This window comes from Emys orbicularis, chromosome 3 (assembly GCF_028017835.1).
Source record: "Emys orbicularis isolate rEmyOrb1 chromosome 3, rEmyOrb1.hap1, whole genome shotgun sequence".
Classification (NCBI taxonomy): Eukaryota; Metazoa; Chordata; order Testudines; family Emydidae; genus Emys; species Emys orbicularis.
In genome coordinates this window covers 108834252-108855143 of record NC_088685.1, presented here as the reverse complement: position 1 = coordinate 108855143, position 20892 = coordinate 108834252, and the positions used below count along the sequence as shown (strand labels likewise).

At 41.8% G+C, this 20892-nt stretch overlaps 1 protein-coding gene across 1 annotated transcript in view; it reads right to left on the bottom strand.

Annotated features, from left to right (window-relative positions):
• HECA (hdc homolog, cell cycle regulator) overlaps positions 1–19756 on the bottom strand; it is a 28543-nt gene extending 8787 nt beyond the window's left edge. Inside the window, exon 1 of the mRNA XM_065400982.1 lies at positions 19513–19756. Coding sequence (XP_065257054.1) covers positions 19513–19756 — 244 coding nt within the window. The remainder of the gene's footprint in view (positions 1–19512) is intronic.
• Positions 19757–20892: the final 1136 nt, after the last annotated feature.

Below are 20892 nucleotides of genomic sequence, written 5' to 3'. Positions count from 1 at the left end.
CCTCAAGCCTAGAGTAGTCTCCGTGGCCAATGCAGCTGACTCCTTGACTGGGTTTGTCTGTCACAGTTGCATATTCACCTTACCCCTCTTCGGCCATGCTAGGACACAGGGAGCTCTGGCAGAGCCACCACTCCTGCATGAACTTCCTGCAGGCAGTCTGCTTCCTTCCCCTTCCCCCCCACCGTCCCCCACCCCACTAAATCAGTTCAGCCACACTGAAGGCTTTTGGAAACCACTGAGTCAAGGTATGAGTTACCCTTATGTGAATCTCAAACCAGCTCAACTAGCAGCCTTTGCTATGTTCTGGAGCAAGAACAGTCCATTTGAATTTCCCTGTCGTATGAAAGTATCTGCTTCTGTACATGTGTTTTCCATTTTTATGGTTTATGTATTTTTTCCCTAATCTAAATGTCTGTTGTAATATATGGAGAAATCATTTGGCTGGCTTTTGAACTTGTAACTGAAGATGAGAAGGGCTAGAAGCAGTACTGCTGCTGCTTTCTGGATTGCTGAATATGAAAACCTTTTTTTTTTTGTTTTGTTTTGTTGTTGCAACTTCTAATACACAAAGGATTTTTGCAGTATAGTTCACCTTGGTCAAACCTTAGGAGATTTGACTCTGATAAGCATCAACATTTCCAGGTACTGAACCCAATATTGAGGATATTCTTTCACCTCCCACAACTTTTCTTACCTTGCACTTCCTCCCTTCACCTCACTTCCCAGAAATCATTCAGAATTTTAGCAGATCAGGCAGGTACTACTGCATTCAGATAATACCACCCTTCTCCAGGGATTCTGTGGTCAAAGGTGGCCCAGAGTGCAGTGTGTAAAAGAGTGCAGCAGTCAGGAGCAGAAGGCGCAGCAGGAGGGCTGCTAGAACTCCTGGACTCTACAGCAGAATTATATCGGAAGTAGACAGGCCTAGTGGGGAGGGAATTTCATCCCGAGCTGGGGGAAAGCCAACAGCTGCGGAGGAGCCCACAGTTCAGGCGGAGACATCCCTCAGCGATCATAGAATCACAGAAGATTACGGTTGGAAGAGACCTCAGAAGGTCATCTAGTCCAACCCCCTGCTCAAAGCAGGACCAACCCCAACTGATGAATATATTAAAGGGAGACTCAATATCCTAGTAACGAGGATAGGAAAGAACTTGGTAAAGTACAGGTAGGAGCTAGTGAGGAACAGTCAAATGTAAAAGAGTCCCATTTAAGTATAACACATGAAGGCAAGCCACTGAATATTGACCAAATGTACAAATGCTTATATACAAATACTGGGCGTCTAAATACTAAGATGGGTGAACTAGAATGCCTGGCATTAAATGAGGATATTGATATAATAGGCCTTGCGGAAACTTGATGGAATAAGGAACATCAAGGGGACACCATAATACCAGGGAACCAAATATATAGGAATACACAGTAAGGTCACACTGGTGGAGGAGTGGCACTATATGTGAAAGAAAGCATAGAGTCAAATAAAACAAAAATCTTAAATGAATCAAACTAGCACAGACTCTCTATGGATAGAAATTCCATGCTTGAACAATAAAAATATAGCACTAGGAATATTCTACCAACCACCTGGCCAGGATGGTGGCTGACTATGAAATGCTCAGGGAAATTAGAGAGGCTACAAAGACAGAAAACCCAATGATAATGGGGGGATTTCAACTATCCTTATATTGATTGGGTAATGTGTCACCTCAGGAAGGAATGCAGAGATAAAATTTCTAGACACCTTACATGACTGCTTTGTGGAACAGCTTGAACCCACAAGGGGAGAGGCAAATTTTGATTTAGTCCTAACTAGAGCACAGGATCTGGTCCAAGAAGAGAATATAGCTGAACCACTCGGTAATAGTGACTGTAACATAATGAAATTTAACATCCTTGTAGGGGGAGAAATGCCAAAGAAACCCACCACAGCAGCATTTACCTTCAAAAATGGGAACAATACAAAAATGAGGAAGCTAGTTAAATGAAAATTAAAAGAGAGTTAGCCATAAGAGTGAAATGCCTGCAGGATGCATGGAAACTATTTAAAACACCATAATAGAGATTCAAACAAAATGTATATCCCAAATTTTAAAAAAACAGCAAGAGGACCAAAAAAACAAGACACTATGACTGAACAGCAAAGTTAAAGAGGTGGCTAGTGGGAAAAGGGCATCCTTTAAAAACTGGAAGCAAAATCTTAATGTGGGATGTATAGAAAGAAGCATAAACTCTGGCAAATCAAAAGTATAAGAAGGCAGGCCAAGAAAGAATTTCAAAAGCAACTAGGTAAAGACACAAAAACTAATAGCAAAAACCTTTTTAAGTCCATCAGAAACAGGACTGCCACACAGTTAGTTGGGTCACTGGATGATCACGGTGCTAAAGGAGCAATCTGGGAACACGAGGCCATCACAGAGAAGTTAAATGAAATATCTGCATCAGTCTTCATGGCAGAGGCTGTGGGGGAGAGCCATTCTTTTTAGGTGACAGATCTGAGTACCCATCCCAGATTGAGGTGTCAATAGAGGAGGTATTGGAACAAATAGATACATTGAACAGTAATAAGTCAACAGGACCAGATGGTATTCACCCAAGAGTTCTGAAGGAACTCTAATATGAAATTGCAGAACTACTAACTGTGGTATCTAACCCTTCGCTTAAATCAGCCTCTGTACCAGATGATTTGGAGGGTAGCGAATGCAACGCGGGTTTTTTTTTTTGTTTTTTTTTTTAAAAAGGCTCCAGAGGCAAATCCTGGCAAGTACAGCCTGGTGAGCCTAACTTCAGTACCGAGCAAACTGGCTGAAATCAGAGTAAAGAACAGAATTATCAGACACACAGATGAACACGATACGTCGGGGAGAGTCAACATGGCTTTTGTAAAGGAAAATCATGCCTCCCCGATTTATTAGAATTCTTTGAGGTGATCATCAAGCATGTGGACATGAGTGATCCAGTTGATATAGTGTACCGAAACTTTCAGAAAGCCTTTGACAAGGTCCCTCACCAAAGGCTCTTTAGCAAAGTAAGCAGGGACAACAGGGAAGGTCCTCTCATGGATCAGTAACTGGTTAAAAGATAGGAAACAAGGGTAGGAATAAATGGACAGTTTTCACAATGGACAGCAGTAAATAGCAGGGTTCCTTAAGGATCTCTACTGGGACCTGTGCTGTTCAGCATATTCAGAAACTATTTGGAAAAAGCTCAGCTTCAGCTGCTTCTGGCCATCACTAAAAACATTATGCTAATACTATTTAAAATATGTTACTTTTATTTAACAGCCATCTCCACTTTAAGAAACTTTCCATAATCTTATACAGTAGCCATGCATAGACATATGCAGTTCATTTTAAGACAATCAAATCTTCAACATTCTAGTAGTATTGTTGCCCTTTCCTATTATGTTCTGTTAAAAAGATAATAAAAGCCATAGAACCTTTAGCAAATTCATGAAAGGTAAAGAACTGAAAGCTCTAGAGGTCTTTTTATCCAAAGCATACATAAAGACAGCATGGAAAAATCTACCAATGCTGCTCCACCAATGTGCCTCAACTCTCCTCTGAAGAGACCTACCTCTTAGTGTAAGAGGTCAATCAAGTCTCCATAATCAATCATTTTTCTCTCTGTTCCTAATGCCAACAATGGTGTCCATTATAGTGGCGGTTTCCGAGATGTAGATACCTTTTCTCTCAAAGTGTGAAGAGTATGCATTCCAGTTCAGAATACACACTCTATAAACAGATCAGAGGCAGAGAGAAAAAGAACAAGCTGGATGGAGAGCGTCAGGAGACAGCTATGGTATCCCTCTGGCACCATTTAGGAAGTTCATCCAACTAATACCAGGCCTGTTTTCCTACTAGTTATCTAAGCTCACAGAAACTATGGTGGGGTTTTGTTAGGTTTCATATTTCTAGTCTTCAATTATTATTATTTGTTGGTTACCATGGCTATTAAAACTTCTCTTCAAGCTGCTGACATGTATTACTGAGTATACTAACTTTGGCTAAGATAACAAAAAACTCTGAGTTTCCCAACCCAGCTACTCATCTGATACTGCCCCCGTCAATTCAACAGACATCATGCCACATCAAGTAATGCTTGTGCAGACTTTTTTCTTTGGCTCTAGCAAGCAGTAATACTTTTATGATATTTAAGATTTGAAAAAGTGTATCTTTGGATTATAGCATATTAGGCAATAATATGCAATTTGTCTCAAAGGAGCTAATTAAACTTAAACCATCAAAGGCACATCATAATAAACCCGATGCTGAAAAAGATTTTTTTTAAAGTACTACTGTAAAAATCTCTCATTTACACATCCTCCAGCATTCATTACTTCGTATTCAATCTTTTATACCATTTCTGATTAAAAGAAACCAAAAGTCCAATACCCCCCTAAAAAGTTTAAATATTCTCTAATATTTGTGTACACAAATACAACTGAGATGGCCTATAATTTAATGATTGTTTTAATTTTATGTCCAGAGTTCTCCAGTGTTATTTTTTTATTAGAACACCCTTTGGAACAGAGCACAAGCATTAAATCTGTTCCTTGTTATTAACTTTTTTAACTGTCCTTATCATAAATAAAGCTGATAAAACACTTCCTTTGTCCCACCCTCATAACACATACTACAGTTCAGTTTGCTGAATGCCAAACAAACACAAAAATAAACTATCCATAACCATTTGGACAAGACTCATGCCTCAGCAGCATGCAAACAAAAATGGGATTAATAAAATAAATGCTAGAAATAAAAAAAAACAATAGCCCGTGATTTGCACAGAGGGCATCCATAGTCATTTTTTGTAATCTTGTTTGTTACATCTAGTGGATATTTTAAAGGCAATTGCAAAGGAGTGGGAGGGATTTCCCCCCCCCCCTTAAATTGAGCTTGGTTCCCCCCCTCCTTTTTTTTTTTTTTTTTTTTCTTTTGCGCTGTTTCATGATGGATAAAGTGCTTTGAACCGGGTTTGGTTTTGTTCCCTTCCCCCCACCTTAGAAATATCAGAACTGTGAAATGTGGTCTTCCTTAGTTTTTCTGTAGAACCTACTGGATGTCTCAGCATTGTACAGTAGGCAGGGAAAGGCTCCTCTCTCTCCTACTCAGCCAAGACAGGTGTTTGGGGTAATTAATCCACCTGGGAAGGGTCAAGGGTATGGTTGGATGACTGCAATGGGTGACTCTCAAAGGAGGCTCCAAGCAGACTAGAGCCAGGCAGAGCTCTGAGGAGGAGGATTCTATTAGGACCCAGTTTCAGGGGGTCTGTGGGGAGATCCTGAACTAAATGGGTGAGTCTTTGGGTTTGGGAAGGCAGAACTTGAATTGCAGAGTTCCAAAAAGAGGTTAAAGCGCCCCCACGCTAACAGTGGGTGAAAAGGTATTTCTTTGGGGAGTTGGATTATGACTGAGGCCCCAGAACGGGAGAATATTGTTCTCAAGAACGTTAGGGTAAGAGTGGATCCATAAACTTCAAGGCCAGAAGGAATCATTGTGATTATCAAGTCTGACCTCCGAGATAGCACAGGCCATAGAACTTCCCCAATATAATTCCTAGAGCAGATCTTTTAGAAAAACATCCAATCCTGATTTAGAAATTGACAGTGATGGAGAATATACCATGACCCTTGGTAAATTGCTCCAATGGTTAATTACTCTCACTTTTAAAAACTACACATTATTTCCAGTCTGAATTTGTTTAGCTTCAACTTCCAGCCACTGGATCATGTTATGCCTTCTTCTGCCTATTATCAAATATTTGTTCCCCATGTAGGTACTTACACACTGTAATCAAAAAGTCACTCCTTAACCTTCTCTTTGTGAAGCTAAACAGACTGAGCTCCTTGAGTCTACCACCATAAGCCATGTTTTATAATCCTTTAATCATTCTCACAGCTCTTCTCTGAACCCTCTCCAATTTATTAACATACTTCTCCAATTGTGGACATACTGGACAAAGTATTCCAGCAGTGGTCACACCAATGTCAAATACTGATGTAAAAAAACCTCTCTACTGCTACTTGAGATTCCATTTATGCATCCAAGGATGGCATTAGCCCTTTTGGGCACGGTGTTGCGCTAGGAGCTCATGTTCAGCTGATTATCTCTCCTCTCCCCAAAATCTGTTTCAGGGTCATTGCTTTCCCCCGTCCTGCAAGTATGGCCTACAAGTTTTGTTCCTAAATGTACACACATTGTTTGCTTGCACCCAGTTTACCAAGCAATCCAGATTGCTCTATCAGTGACCTGTCCTCTTTGTCATTTACCATTCCCCCAATTTGTGTCCTCTGCAAACTTCATCGGTGATGATTTATGTTTTCTTCCAGGTCTTTTGATAAAATGGTTAAATAGTGTAGGTCCAAGAACCAATCACGGCGAGACTCCCATTAGAAACAAATCCGCTTGATGAGTCATCATTTACACTTACATTTTGAGATTTATCAGCTAGCCAGTTTTAATCCATTTCATGTGTGCCATGTTCATTTTATACCATTCTAGTTTTTTAATCAAAAGGTTGTGCAGTACCAAGTCAAATGTGTTACAGAAGTTTAACTATACTACATTAACACCACTATCTTTACAACCAAATTTGTCATCTCATCAAAAAAAAAAAATCCAGTTAGTTTGACAGGCTCTATTTCCATAAATCCATGTTGCTTGCCATTAATTATATTACCCTCCAATTCTTGATTAATCAAGTCCTATACCAGCTGTCCCATTATGTTGTCCAGAATGTCAGACTGACAGGACTATAATTACCCAGAATGACATGGGTAACTGAGGCAGGGGACTGCAGTGGCAAGCCACCCCACAAAAGGTTGCACTTGGAGACGGCATCCCTCTTAGGCTACGTCTACACTGCACACCACTGGGAGCTGCGTGTAGGGTATGTGTAGCTACACATCATAGTGAAAAGCAGGCTACATTCACACTGCAGTGGGTAGCTACATATGTCAGTGAAATGGTCTGGCAGCAGGGAGGCAGTGGGGAAAGGCTGCAGCAGCATGGAGGCAGCAGGAAAAGGCTCAACAGGGGAGCTGCTGGAGCCTTTCCCTGCAGTGGGGAAAGGCTCCGGCAGCAGGACACTACACTGCTAAACACAGCAGTGTAGATGTGGAAGTCATTGCTTGGACAAGCATACCAATAGGGTTCAGGACTGTCTTTACTTGCCTAAGCAGTGCCTCACCTTCTACACTGCTATTTATATCCATGCTGAGAGGTTGTGTAGTGTATGTACTCTACACACCACCAAAAGGAGTGTGCGGTGTAGACATACCTTTACCAAGACCTACTACCAAGTTAAAAAGTATAAAGAGCCACTGCCCCTCCTATAAATGCTGTACACAGAAGCAAAGTATCACATTGCATCTAGCAAAGTGCTTATTAAAGAACTGTAAAACAAGTGACAATCTGAAAATTAAGATATTTTAAAGATCCTTAAATTGTCAATCCCTTTTGCTTCCCGTTAATAAAAAATAACTTTTGTGAATTTCTCAGAAGGCTAAAGCCTCATGGATAAAAATATTTATAAATGCACTATGCTAGCAATTCTACAGTTTATAGCCAAAGATAGACTTTCATTCTAAACCTGTATTTTTTTTCAATGGCTTACAGATGGCCAAAATAGCTTAAGAAGGGAAGAGGATGGGTTCTTAAATTTCTCAGGTTTTTCCTCAGAACAGCCTTTCTGGAAAGAGGAAGAAAAATCTTTTCAGTTATAGGAATATGAAAGTAACTGTTTTCCAAGAGATAAATTTAAAAAAAACAGTTCAGATACTTTTTCTGCACGCGCCTCAAATTTCTTTGAATGTTTCTAGAATTCAAGCGTGGTATACGCATGGTCCTTAATCTGAATCGCCCTTTGCCAAATTTAAATGTAAAGATACAAAGTTATGGATGAAAATGGTATATTATTCCATTATTCCGAGGCACAATACATTATTTGCCTTGAAGATGCCAATGCTGCCTGTTTAGAGCTCCATTGACTTCAAATCCACGCAGGCACAAAGGTACAATTGCAGAATGGGTGGGTCCACTTCTACGCTAATATAATTCCATTGAAATCAATGGAGTTACACCAGTGTAAAATTGAAGTACTGTGTTGACTAAGGCCCACAGCAGCTGAATATATGTAAGTAGCAAAACACATAATTGGATGCATTATAGAAATCTAAAAAAAATACAGATTGAGTCCACCTTCTTCTGCTCCCAACTCCCTCACATCACTCAAAATATTTAATGACATATTTGAAAGGAACCCTTTGGTCTGGATGCCCAATGGGTACAGGCCACTGTAGATTTTGACATTTGGGCTCCGTATGTGCTCCCATGTACTCCACACCCACTACAGAGTACAGTGGCTTGGGAGAATGGTCACCAGACCGGCTAGGTCCAGAAAGATTTAGACGGAAGGGATGTCTTGCCAGGAAGTGCAATACCACCACAGACTCAAATCATCATCTCATTAATCTCATTACTGAGTTATCTGGGACAGTCTTCAATTTGAGTGAAGATCTACTATCACAAAAATCAAATTATATTACATTACAATTTCAACTAAATATGAGACAGGATCAAATAAAACTTGATCATGACATAACTAGGGCCTTACCATCCTAAATCATGGTCATCTTGTAACTTAACTTAAACTTGGTCCCAAACAATGATGATATGCATGGGAGAGGTACATACAGATATTTATAAACTAAAATGCATAAACATTCCTATTCCTTTGGTTTGCTTACTGATGGGATTTTTTTCCATTTCCTGCTTTGAGAAATGTTACACATTATGTTCCTGGTGTGGGTTTGTGTACTGTGTTGTTACTCTTACATATACATGGCTTGTAAGAAGTAAAACAATTTTTAAACCAGTGGTTCTCAACCAGGGGTATGTGTACCCCTGGGGGTACGCAGAGCTCTTCCAGGGGGTACATCAACTCATCTAGATATTTGCCTAGTTTTACAACAGGCTACATAAAAAGCACTAGTGAAGTCAATAAAAACTAAAATTTTGTACCGACAATGACTTGTTTATAATGCTCTATATACAAATGTAAATACAACATTTATATTCCAATTGTTTTATTTTATAATTATAAGGTAAAAATGAAAAAGTAAGCAATTTTTCAAGTAATAGTGTGCTATGACACTTGTATTTTTATGTCTGATTTTGTAAGCAAGTCATTTTTAAGTGAGGTGAAATCTGGGGTTACGCAAGACAAATCAGACTCCTGAAGGGGGTACAGTAGTCTGAAAAGATTGAGAGCCACTGGTTTAAGATATAAAAGACAAAAAGCAATTGGTTGTAAGGAAAGGTATATCTGAAGTGACATTTTCAGTGATAGTCCAGTTGAGTTTTCCTCTTGAATCAACAGTGAAATGCTTATAGAGGATGCTATGGATCTGTATGCAACCAATGTATGCCAGAAGAATTGCGAATAGACTGTTTTCCTACATACTGTGCCTCCTCAGCCAACAATCTAGGATAAACCAGGAACAGATTAAACTTTTCCATAACTTCTTCCTTGTCACTCATGTGCTTATTTTATTTTTGTAGGATGCAGTCTTATGAAGTAAAGTCTTACTTTACTGTGTATATTAATGCCTATTCACTATAATACTGTCTCTTTGCAAGTAGAGTAGTTGGTAAAAAAAAAATTAAATACAAGACTACATGAGTGAAATTCTAAGGTTTTAGATTGCAACTGCACAGAAATAAGGAAAATCAAACATATAGTTCCAATAGCATCAGCGATTCATCCTACAGTATTTATATTTTCTATGTAAAGTCAACATTACTATGTATAGTACAACAAAATATGTGCACATGTACTAATGTTTAAGTACATGTAATAATTATTTCATATATACACATCCGATGCTCATCAATTATTGATACAGGAACCACATATTTGCGTTTCCTGACTTAAGCAATTCAAGTTTTGATTTTAGTGCTCCAAGCTATTTTTAAATAGACAGTTTGCTCAAGCAGAAAAGCTGGAGTCAGGAGAACTGTACCACTATAAACATTAGCAGTCCCTTCAAAAATTTGATTGATTGATTGATTGTTTGTGTTCCCTTTCCACCCATTCAGTCTACATAAATCAGGGTGATTAAATGAAATTAAACCATACACTTAAAAAAACCCAATGGTTTTTTTAAGTGTATGGTTTAATGTGTATGGTTTAATTTCATTTAAACAAGTTTTGAATTTACCTTTCAATTACAATCCTCCGTCTCAAGGACTGACATCATTAAAAATCTATTGAAATTAAACCAACTGTAAAACCTAGTTAGTTTAGCATGTTGAATCAATATTAAAGGCATTACATGTCTATGCTATTACCCCCAACAGAATACATCACACATGCAGTAATATGGCTTGTTTTCTTAAATACCAAGCAATTGTTTTAAGGAATATTATAGCCAGTACTACAAAATCTCAATATTTTAAGTTTAATGAATGGGAGAACAGAGCAGAGCTTTAACTTGCTGACATTCCGCTGGAGGAACCCTTTCTGAGTGGCAGTCCCCCAAGGGGCTCCACCCTACCTTAAGGGCAGGTCATGTGGCCTCAATGCCCCTGAGACTGAACCTCTGGGCTGCAGCATTCCCGCTTCACACCAAGTTCAACTGAGATAGACTCTTGATCAGAGACTTGTATGCTGTACAGGAACCCATGCACTGCAGCAAGGCAGCTTTTTCAAAACAGTAGGATTTATTAGTCAACCAGAACGTAGCATCTGGAAGTCATTAGGTTAGCATAGTGCATTCTGGCCAAGCCAGCCTTCCACCCAGTCAAGCTCTCATGGAATCCCTTCCTGGCTCTTTTGTGTCTCACCAAAGGGCAGCCCTTAAGCCAGCTGCCTGACACCTTTCTCCTTTGTTCTCAGGCTGGGGGCTGTGCTCTGTTTCCCTGATGGAGGTGGGGGGGAAAATCTCCTTCCCCTGGGTTGTTGGTTGCTGTGAATACCCTGGCCATTGGGGTTCTTCTCGTCTTTTCAGATGCGCTATTGATATGGGTCAGTTTCAGCCCATCCTTTAAAGATCCATTCATTCCACCCCAGACAGCTATGTGACACAAACACCTCATATCTCTTACTCTGCTCCAAGAGTAGCTTTAACCCTTTTGCACCCATTGGGTAGCAATGCAAAGTATTGAGGGGAAACTGAGGCATGCACAGGATTCATAAAAATATTACAGACAAATCCCACTTCATCACACAAGCATCTTCATTTTTTTTCCATTAAACATGATGCTAGTTTATTTTCTCCCAATCTGTTCAGCAAATATGAATACAGTCGTCAAAAAGGAAATATTGACCCTATTGCCAGAAGCTGGTTTACCATTTAAACGCAATCTGCTTCCAGGTAGCTGTCTAACCACTTGAATCCATTTAATGGCTCAACTTTCTAATTTTGGAAGCCAACATGCACTTCAGAACAGTTCTGATATTGAGTGGTTGGCAAGACTAATGAATGATTAGCAGATGCCAATGTCATAAAAGCATCCCTTTAGTAGAGCTTTTTGCAACATTTAGGAATCTTGGCCAAATGCCAACTTACGTCGTTCTGCTCTACCTATCTCTAATTCCTCCTATAGTTTTACCTGAAGTTGCTATTCTTCTCTCCTTCTGTAATTCATTAAGGAGGGGAAATGAACATGTAGTATTGCTGTAACAGAATGGCTTCTAGGTTTATGCCCAGACATGGCTGCATTTCAGAGACATGAATATCAAGTTCTGATTCACCAAATATCTGATTGTTTAAACAAGCCTTGTTTCCAAGTGTTTTCATGTATTGGTGCAGTTGAACAAATACTTTTATATAGCTTAGTGACTAATAAATAGAAGTAATATTCACAAACATTAATATTCTGAATAAAAGTGCACAGATACATCATTGCTTAAATAAGATATGTTTTGGCTTTCACACCAATCAGTAAGAATGAACTTCAAGAAACAAAAACATGACTGAAGACTGCTTCATACTGAGTTCTAGTCTACAGATTTTAGCCACTATAAAAACTGGTGATTAAAACAGGCAACTTAGATTAGTCCTCCCAGATGTAAGACACATTTACCTGTTTCAATGGACTGAGAAAAACAGAATGACAAATGCATAAGAACCCCCACACACACACTTCATGATGTAAAGATGATTTAAATTCCCACTTTGTAGCCTTCCCTATGGCCTTTAATTCTTTGAAGGTCTTCAGAAAACTAATCCCTATGTCTCAGGAAGCAGAGCGTAATAATTAATGCAGATTTCCAGTGCCTCAGCCCTAGTAGGCTAGCAGTGTGAAATTCGAACTTGTGATATGAATAAAGGGGTCACTGCAGTGAGATTACTGAATCCCCCTCTTAAGTACAGTATCCATTCCTACAGAAAGAAACTGAGGCCTGGTCTATACTACAAAGTTAGGTTGATGTAAACTGTCTTACAGTGACCTGTGTAAGTATCTCCACTAAAATGTAGCTCCCACCAATGTTGCTTGCCCACTACACTTAATAACTCCACCTCCGCGAAAGGCGCTTAAGTCTATGCAGTTAGGTTGACACAATGTCAGTGTAGACACTGTGTTGCTGCCATTCAGAAACCATCCCACAATGCCCCACACTGGCAGTTAAATTGGTGCAAGCGCTCCTGGTGAGGATGTGCACTGCCGACCCAAGGAGCATAGTGTGGACATATAAGGCCTTGGCTACACTTGCAAGTTACAGCGCTGTAAAGCCTCCCCCAGCGCTGTAACTCACTCCCTGTCCACACCGGCAGGGCACTTACAGCGCTGCATCTCCCTGGGTACACCGCTGCAGGTACTCCACCTCCTGGAGAAGCATAAGAGATACAGCGGAGTGACTACGACTCACGGGTGTGAGGGTAAACACTTGCAGCGCTGTACTAATCACCTTCTCAAGTGGCCAATCCTCTCCATTGTTGTGACCGGCTGCAGGAATGCGGAAGTGCCGGTTTCAAAGCTCGTACCACAGAGAAAAAGCAAACAGTTTGCTGTTTGCTTTGAGTGAGTGAATGAATGAATGAGCAGGGGGCCGGGAGTTCGGAACTTGCAAAATAGAGTGCTGACACACTCCAAAAAGCACTCTCTCTCCCCCCACACTCCCTGTCACACTCCACCCCCCCCCACCCCGTTTTGAAAAGCACGTTGCAGCCACATGAATGCTGGGATAGCTGCCCATAATGCACCGCTCCCAACACAGCTGCAAATGTTGCAAGTATGGCCACGCCACTGCGCTGGCAGCTGTCAATGTGGACAGACTGCAGCGCTTTTCCCTACTCAGCTGTACGAAGACAGGTTTACTTCACAGCGCTGTACAACTGCAAGTGTAGCCAAGGCCTAAACCAATTCAATTACTGCGGTGGCTGTATGTCAACATAACTTAGGTCGACTTAATTTTGTAGTGTAGACTTGCCCTGAATCTTAGGCCACGGCTACACTAGAGAGCTTACAGCGGTGCAGCTGTGCTGCCGTAAGCTCTCTAGTGTAGCCGCTCTAAGTGGATGGGAGAGAGCTTTCTTGTTGGCTTAATTATTCCAGTCCCCGTGAGCCGCAGTAGGTACGTTGGCTTGAGAAGCGCTCTCGCCAACATAGCGCTGTCCACACTGGCACTTAAGTCAGCATAAGTTATGTCGCTCAGGGGTGTAAATTAGCTACCCACCCTGAGCGACATATTTACACCCCTGAGTGACATAGCCTAAGTTGACATAAGTTATGGCTATGCCACACTTTACTTATAGTAGAAACACATCCTTTTTCTCTCTCTCCCTCCCTCCCTTTCTTCCTAATGGAAGAAACACTCCTTCTTGACATGTTACAACTGCAGTTTAGATGTATCCCATCTTCACAGTCTTGCACTCTACCATGACACTCCAGTGCTGCAGTCACTGGTTTCTTACTCAAAGATGAGCTAGCCTTCTGCATCTGAACTTTCACTTCTTTGAACTAAGCTGTTTCCTCAAAACTTCTGCATTTCTGTAATCCTGAATTTCTATGAAAAGGACTCTAATTAGAAGAAGGGTGTGACTTTTTTTTAAATCATTATTTTGTGTGTTATTGTAATTCAGGTGCCTTTTTAAGATTGCAAACCGTATGGATTTATTTCCTATAATTTAGGCCCAATCTTGCAACATGCTGAGCACCCACAACTCCTAATGTCTGTACCCCTGAAGAGCAATGAGAGCTAAAACACTTGGCATCTCAGTTGATCTAACCTTTAGGCTGAACCTATTTAACTGTGGACAACCAATAACTTTTGTCTAATATTTTATAGGCAGAAAAGTAGAGAAGCAAGGATGGGTTCAGGACAACAACTATCAAGCAGACAAAAGTGTGTATCTGTATGATGATATAAGGGAGGGTAGAGAAAGAGCTTACAGACCTCTCCCGTGCCCAGAAATTGTCTTGTCACTGCTGTTTACAAACAAATGGGAGGGAGGTCTGGAATGAGTGGATGCAAAGAAAACTCCTCTTAATTCTTTCAACAGTCTCTCACCAGTTTCAAATAAGTCTGTTTTTAAAATATCTCCTAAAGCAAAGCCTAGTAATAAATATAGGGCTGTGAGCATGGAATCCAGCCCATGGTTAACCATTCGGAGAGCATATAATTTTTTTAATTTCCTGACATCTGCATGTGTATTTGCTTATCTCACACGTATACAGGAATAGTCTTTATTGTATTCATCAATACTACACAACTGCCTCTATCTACACAGATTTGTAATTTTATGAACTGTTTTGTCCGCAAAAAGCAAGTATTTGCACAGTTTCTAGAATCCTACAAATAGGTACTTCAAATACAGCATAAAGGCTCTTTTCAAAAATAAAGTGCACTGGTGTAGACAATAAAACAGTTATGTTCAACTGAGTTTGAGATAAATAGAATTATGAAGCGCAAGTTATGCTTTAGTATCCTATTATAGGTCATATTTTTATGTCCTTACTCACACTTAGCAGTACTTTAAAACTCCACAAGTGGTCCCATTTAAATCACTCAACGAGTAGAGAATATTTGATAGAGAATATTTATCAGTGCTTAGCCGTAGTGATTTGTACTCCATAAATATATACATTGGAATATTTCATTTTGAAAACTGAACCACTGATATATTCTTACACAAATTCTCTGGTCCTCTTTAAATACCCCAGCCCCATAATGTAACCAGTTTTTAAATTGTAATGATTGGCTAATCACAGTTTCAGGGTATCTTAGTTACTGCTGTGCCTACCTTTTTCATTTTCTATTTTAAATTATTAAAATCAGGATATTTTATATATATTTCTTCCAGCCGGCATGTCTAATTGAAAGTAAATAAAGTAGTTCTTAAGAACTTGTATAGTCACAGTTAAACACAACAAAGATACAGCTGGACATCTTAAGTTTTTGGGGAAAGAGGGTTGTGGGGGGCGTTGTTTGTTTGTTTTGGGGGTTAAAAAAAAAACGAGTCAGCTTTCAATCTGCTTGGATAGATTTCACATGTGAATACTCTAATAAATGAAGCATTTTTCCTTGCCAATTTCCCCCCCAAAATTTACAATATTGACATTAGTATTCAGCTCATAGTGATACCCTTCAGATTACTGTTTCCTCTATGAAAAGACTAAAGAACGTTACCTGCATTTAAAGTTATTTATTTTAAATTAGCCATACAGTAATCATGATAAACTTGGAGTGGGCATATTTTAGGACACCAATAAAAAAAGTACAGTAGTTGAAAATATGTCACTCACCTTGTGCATTACAATACACCACAGGTTTAATTATCAGTTTAACTACATTTGAGACAGACCTGAAGGATGCACAGTCACTTCATATAATGTGGCATTGTATTTCTAGCCATACCACCTTGAGCTATGACCCAATTCAGATCTCTCAAATTAAGCAGGGTCAGAGTAGGTCACTACCCATATGGAAGACCTAACGAACACATAGGTGCTGCAGGAAGTGGTTGTGGTGATTCAGAGAAAATAGTTCCAGCTACAAAGACAGCACTGAAACAATGCCTTAGCAGGTGAAGAGGAAACTGCACTGTTAGAAAATCCATCTGAAAATGAGACTGTATGAAAAATTAGTCTTGATCATGGAATCAACAGACTGTAGCATAATGCATATGCACAAGGGGGACGAATTAAGTTTGGACAAGGAACCTTAATTCTGGCTTTTCCTACCTTTTGAATGCTTGACTCCACAACCCGAATATACTTTTAATATAACTTGTGTGTAATAATAGGTATGTTATAATATTATCCAAAATTGAGAGGGAAGGAGGAAAATCAGGTTACGGTACTCTATAGTAGAACTATACTAACTTAGGGCACCTGAAAACATTCCCAAAACTCACTGCAGTACCACATCTCAGGGTTTGAAAAAATCCTTTTGTAATCACCTAAGAATAAGTGAAATATCTCAGATTTATGAAGCCTGTTGTCTCAAAGGCCCTATCTACATTACACCTCAAGGGAGATTCACAGACTTTAAAAACAGCAGGGACTTTATTATGATCCCCCAGATGGGGGACCCACTCACACAACTGCTATATTTTGTAGTGTAGGCTCCATAGCATGTATTGGGTTTTTCTAAAGCCATGGCTTGAACTAATCTAAAGCTTTGGATGTACAACCTAAGACAACTGTGAGCAGAAGTTACGCTCTGACGGCGGTTTGGTGACCAAGGTAAACAAGGTTAGTGTCCACATAATAAACACCTTCATAATTGGCACCTTTGTTGGTAGTCTCAGTGGGGAAGAAAAAAGCCTGTAAGGAGACTGAATTAACTTTTCACTTCTACCAGCAGTCCCGTCAGGTTAGGGATGAGGCACATTGGCTGGCAGGGCAGTCTGAATGTACTTGCACTGCCCAGTGCTGCACCTGTGGACTTTAGTCTGCAGGGTTGTTAAAAAGACAATGAATCCTAAGGGAAACAAAATTGAGTTCAAAGGAACCTCTCAGTATGATTTTCCAAAAGGTATCCTGGACTTCTTGAGAATCTGATCAGAATAGAGCTAAGGTATGCAAACTACTTGGTACAGTCAGAATTCTTCTTTAAAAAGGGGAAACTGTCCAACTGGAGGGGAACTGACAGTGCTATCAGTGTGGTACTCAGAACTCCCATGGTCTTCAAAAGGCATCTGTATAAGAAATGAGGTTGGGTTATCCCACAAACACAGCACATCTACCCACAATGCTTCTTGTATCCCACTGGTTTCATTTGGGTTAGGGAGAAAAAAAATCAGGGGTCTTTTTCCCCTCCTTTTGTAACCTTGAAGTGGGCAGTTCTTACAGAAAATATCTCAATGAAAATCGCCTTAGCAGGCCCAATACTTATTCTCTGATTAAATAAAAAAGTAAAAGGCTCTCTTGTCACATAACACGGCAAACAAGGTAAAAAGTTTCCAAATATTCTCGAACTTCAATTTTTCCTATTCATGCATCTAAACCAAAAAATAGGACCTGATCACTTACTCTACAGAACTATACAGAGTATTATTATATTCTTATAAAAAACAGTCTGACAGAGGCCTAGTGAGATAAAAAGGTTTGTAATTAACTATATTAATTCCATTAAAAATATGCAACAGGAGCTCTCCTACCCCCAAAAATGAAGTGATACTCTTGAAAAATTGTCATTGCTGATTAACAGCAGTGTGCAAAATTGTCATGCCAAAGTATAAATCCAGTTGCATCTACTCTCCCTGCCTTGCCAGCTTACTGATCATGGAAAAAGTTAAAGCACTGGTCCTGAATCCTGATTTGAATGGGGCTCTTCACAGGGTCCTCACGGACTTGATTGCAGGACTCAGGCCTATTGTTTTATTTCCCTGCCAAAAAACCCAGAACCCTCTAACTTGCCTTGGGTTTGTACAATTCTGAATGCTCCTTTAAAGTAACTAAAACCTGGTAGTCTACAAAAAAAACGGCAAATGGTAAAATAAGTTTCCACAAGAAAACATCCTAGCAAAATGCTCTGAGCCAAAACTATAGAGCTTAAAAATGGCTTGTGAGGGAAATCAATTTCAAAAGGATGACACAGTCTGCAAATATGATTACATTAGACCCCTTTTATCTTAACTTAAATTTATTTTTATTTAACATTCTATAGTAAACCAGGACTTGTTTTATTTTTTCTAATTGTGATTAAATAAATGGTCACTTCTAACAAGTGTATTAAATGAAGGAACAATTTCCACCCAGAGCACTGCATTATGCCAACGGTTTTAAAGCAAAAACCCTCATTCACATTAAACAGGATTTCTGCTTAAACATGGATGGTACAAGCACTGAAAGTTCTATACCAGTGCAATCCAATAATCCTACCATGTAATACCTCCAATATTCACTTTGAAGGATAGCAAAACTGTCACAAATCTGAAAGTCCTGAAAACCTTTGCCAAAGTAAGGGTTTGGATTGGTGGCAGTGGCAGGGGATGGTGTTTGACTTCCTTTTAATCATGGCCATGGATGGTGAATAACCTAGGGGTTGTTGACTGACAGTTTGTTACGGTACTGGATGGATGTCTACAGTTCTATTTTAGAAATCTGAAGAATTAAAACTAAATTACCTATGAGTTTAAGTTGTAAATGCGCACCAAGGGCTGCGATGGAAACACATTTCTATAAATGCAGCGGTAAGAATAGCCATCTTTGTTAGAATGTGCTGAGCACATACATCTATGCCCTAATATTAGTACCAGCCAACTCTTAGATTGCTATTTCCGCCCCCCAGTAATACGGTGCCTTTACCGGGTTTGCTTTCAGAGTATGTAAGCTGTCAGGCCCCAATGCCTAGGCAGTAGGCAAAGTGCTGCTCTCCACCTGTTTGACACTAATGCACATACCCTTGCAGGCAAGGCGGTGGGGGTCACTTGCAGGTTAACTTCAGGCTCCATCACCGAGCTCAGCCTGAGCAGATGACCGCCTCGCCCTTCAATGCCAGCCGACACAAAGAGGAGAATTTTTTCCGAGGTAACTTTTCCTCTTAGCCCTTTTTCCTTCCTACTTCCCTCCCCACAGCCTGGTGTGGCGCATCACGCGCTGGGCGCAAACACAGCCCCCAGCAGCACCAGGAAGAAAAATAAAATATTGGGGGGGGGGGGGAAGAGCAGAAAGAAGAGACAGGAAAAGACAAGGAGTCTAGGCAAGTAAAAGCCTCCCGTGGCCTTTGCCAGCCCCCACCTCCCAGCGGCGGCACAGCGGGGGAGCACATGGAGCTCCCCAGATGGCATTTTGTTTCCTGTCGGGCAGCGTGGCCCGAAGGGCTGCACCGGGCGTTTGCTTTTTGCTCAGCTTTCTCGCGGCGCAGGGCGGCGGCAGCCGGGCTGAGCACGGGGACAGGGGCGAGTCCTAACTCTCGTTCGCCCTCTGACAACGCGCCGCCGAGGGCCCCGCTCGCAGCCCGGGCCCGGGAAGGCACAAGTTGCCCATCACGCTGCTGATGCTGCAGAAACCAGGGCAAACCCCCGCCCCCCTGCACCGCCCGCCGCCCCCCTCTCACCGCTCTTGCTGTCGCTGGGAGCCGCGCCGGCTGCAGCCACCGCTCCGCCGCCGCCACCGCCTCCGGCCGTCGCCGCCGCGGCCACTGCTCCTCCCGATCCTCCAGCCGCCCCGGCCGCGGCGGCCGCCGCTCCCATCGCTGCGCCCGCCGCCGCCGCCAGGGCCAGAGCTCCATTTTCCTGCTCGTCCCCGCTGCTGTTAGCGCGCTTGTTCTTCTTGCCCTTGCTGCTCTTCTGGTTCGGCATCGCGGAGCTGGAGCAGGCGGCTGAGGCGGCTGCTGGTGAGGAGGCGGCTGCTGCTGCTACCCCCGGCTCATTGCGGCTCCATTGCAAACAGGGCGCCTAGGAAGGAGAGAGGAGCTGGCTGCGGCTTTCCCAGGCTGAGTGCTCCCGGCCCTCCCGGGCGGGCACCCGCGGCCAGCCCAGCCCCGCTGCGCACACACTTGCACACCCAGCCGCCCGGCCCGGGGGGAAGCAGCGCCAGGGGAAAAGGCGTGTCCCGCTTGTTTTGATTCTGCTTCCCCTACTATCGCTCTCCTCCCGCCCCTCTCGGCTTCCTCCTTTCACACGCACTAGCGCTGGCTGGTGACAGGGGGAAGCCGCGCAAGTTAAAAGGGCGGGGGGAGCTATGGGGCTGAGCTCCACCAGGGCAGCAAAGAAAGCAGGAGGAGCTCAACTGGGACTGGACCCCCCCCCCCCCCCCCCCCCCCCCCCCACACACACACACACACACACACAGAGCCTGGTGGCTGCCAATGCTGTAGAAGGGGGTTGCCATACAAGGCTCCTCCCTTTGGCCTAGGAGGAGAAGCCTCACGTGCTCACAGCAGAAGGGAGCAGTTCCCTGGAAGATCTGCCTCATTTCCTGAAGGAACAACCCCAACAAATGCAAGGAAGGAGGCAGCGCAAGCTTGTGTTAAGTGTACTTTGCCGGAAATGCCTCTGGTCTTCTCCTTGGAAAATAGCTGGAGCTTTGTTGGCAGGGTTGTTAACATTGTATTTCAAAAATAAGGGACTGTTTCTTAGCACTCCTGCCCCACCCCTCCTCCTGATATTGTTATTATTAATAATAATAATAAGTACTCACCTATATTCACATCGGGTATTTCTTGCTGCCTTTTGCAGCGCTCAGCAACTCCCAATTTTGTTGTACAGAGATGGAAAAATAAGGGACGTCCCTTGTAATAAGGGACAGTTGGCAACCCTAGTTCTGGACATCAGCAATGGCCCTTGTGTACTCTGTAGCCAGGTATTGTGCAGTGATATGGACCAGAAGTAGCCACACTCGACTTGTTGACGTCCAGCTGAATGCTGCAATGTGGTGCATCACTGGAACCCTCAAGTCGACCCCAACACCTTGGCTGCCGGTTCTGTCATGCATT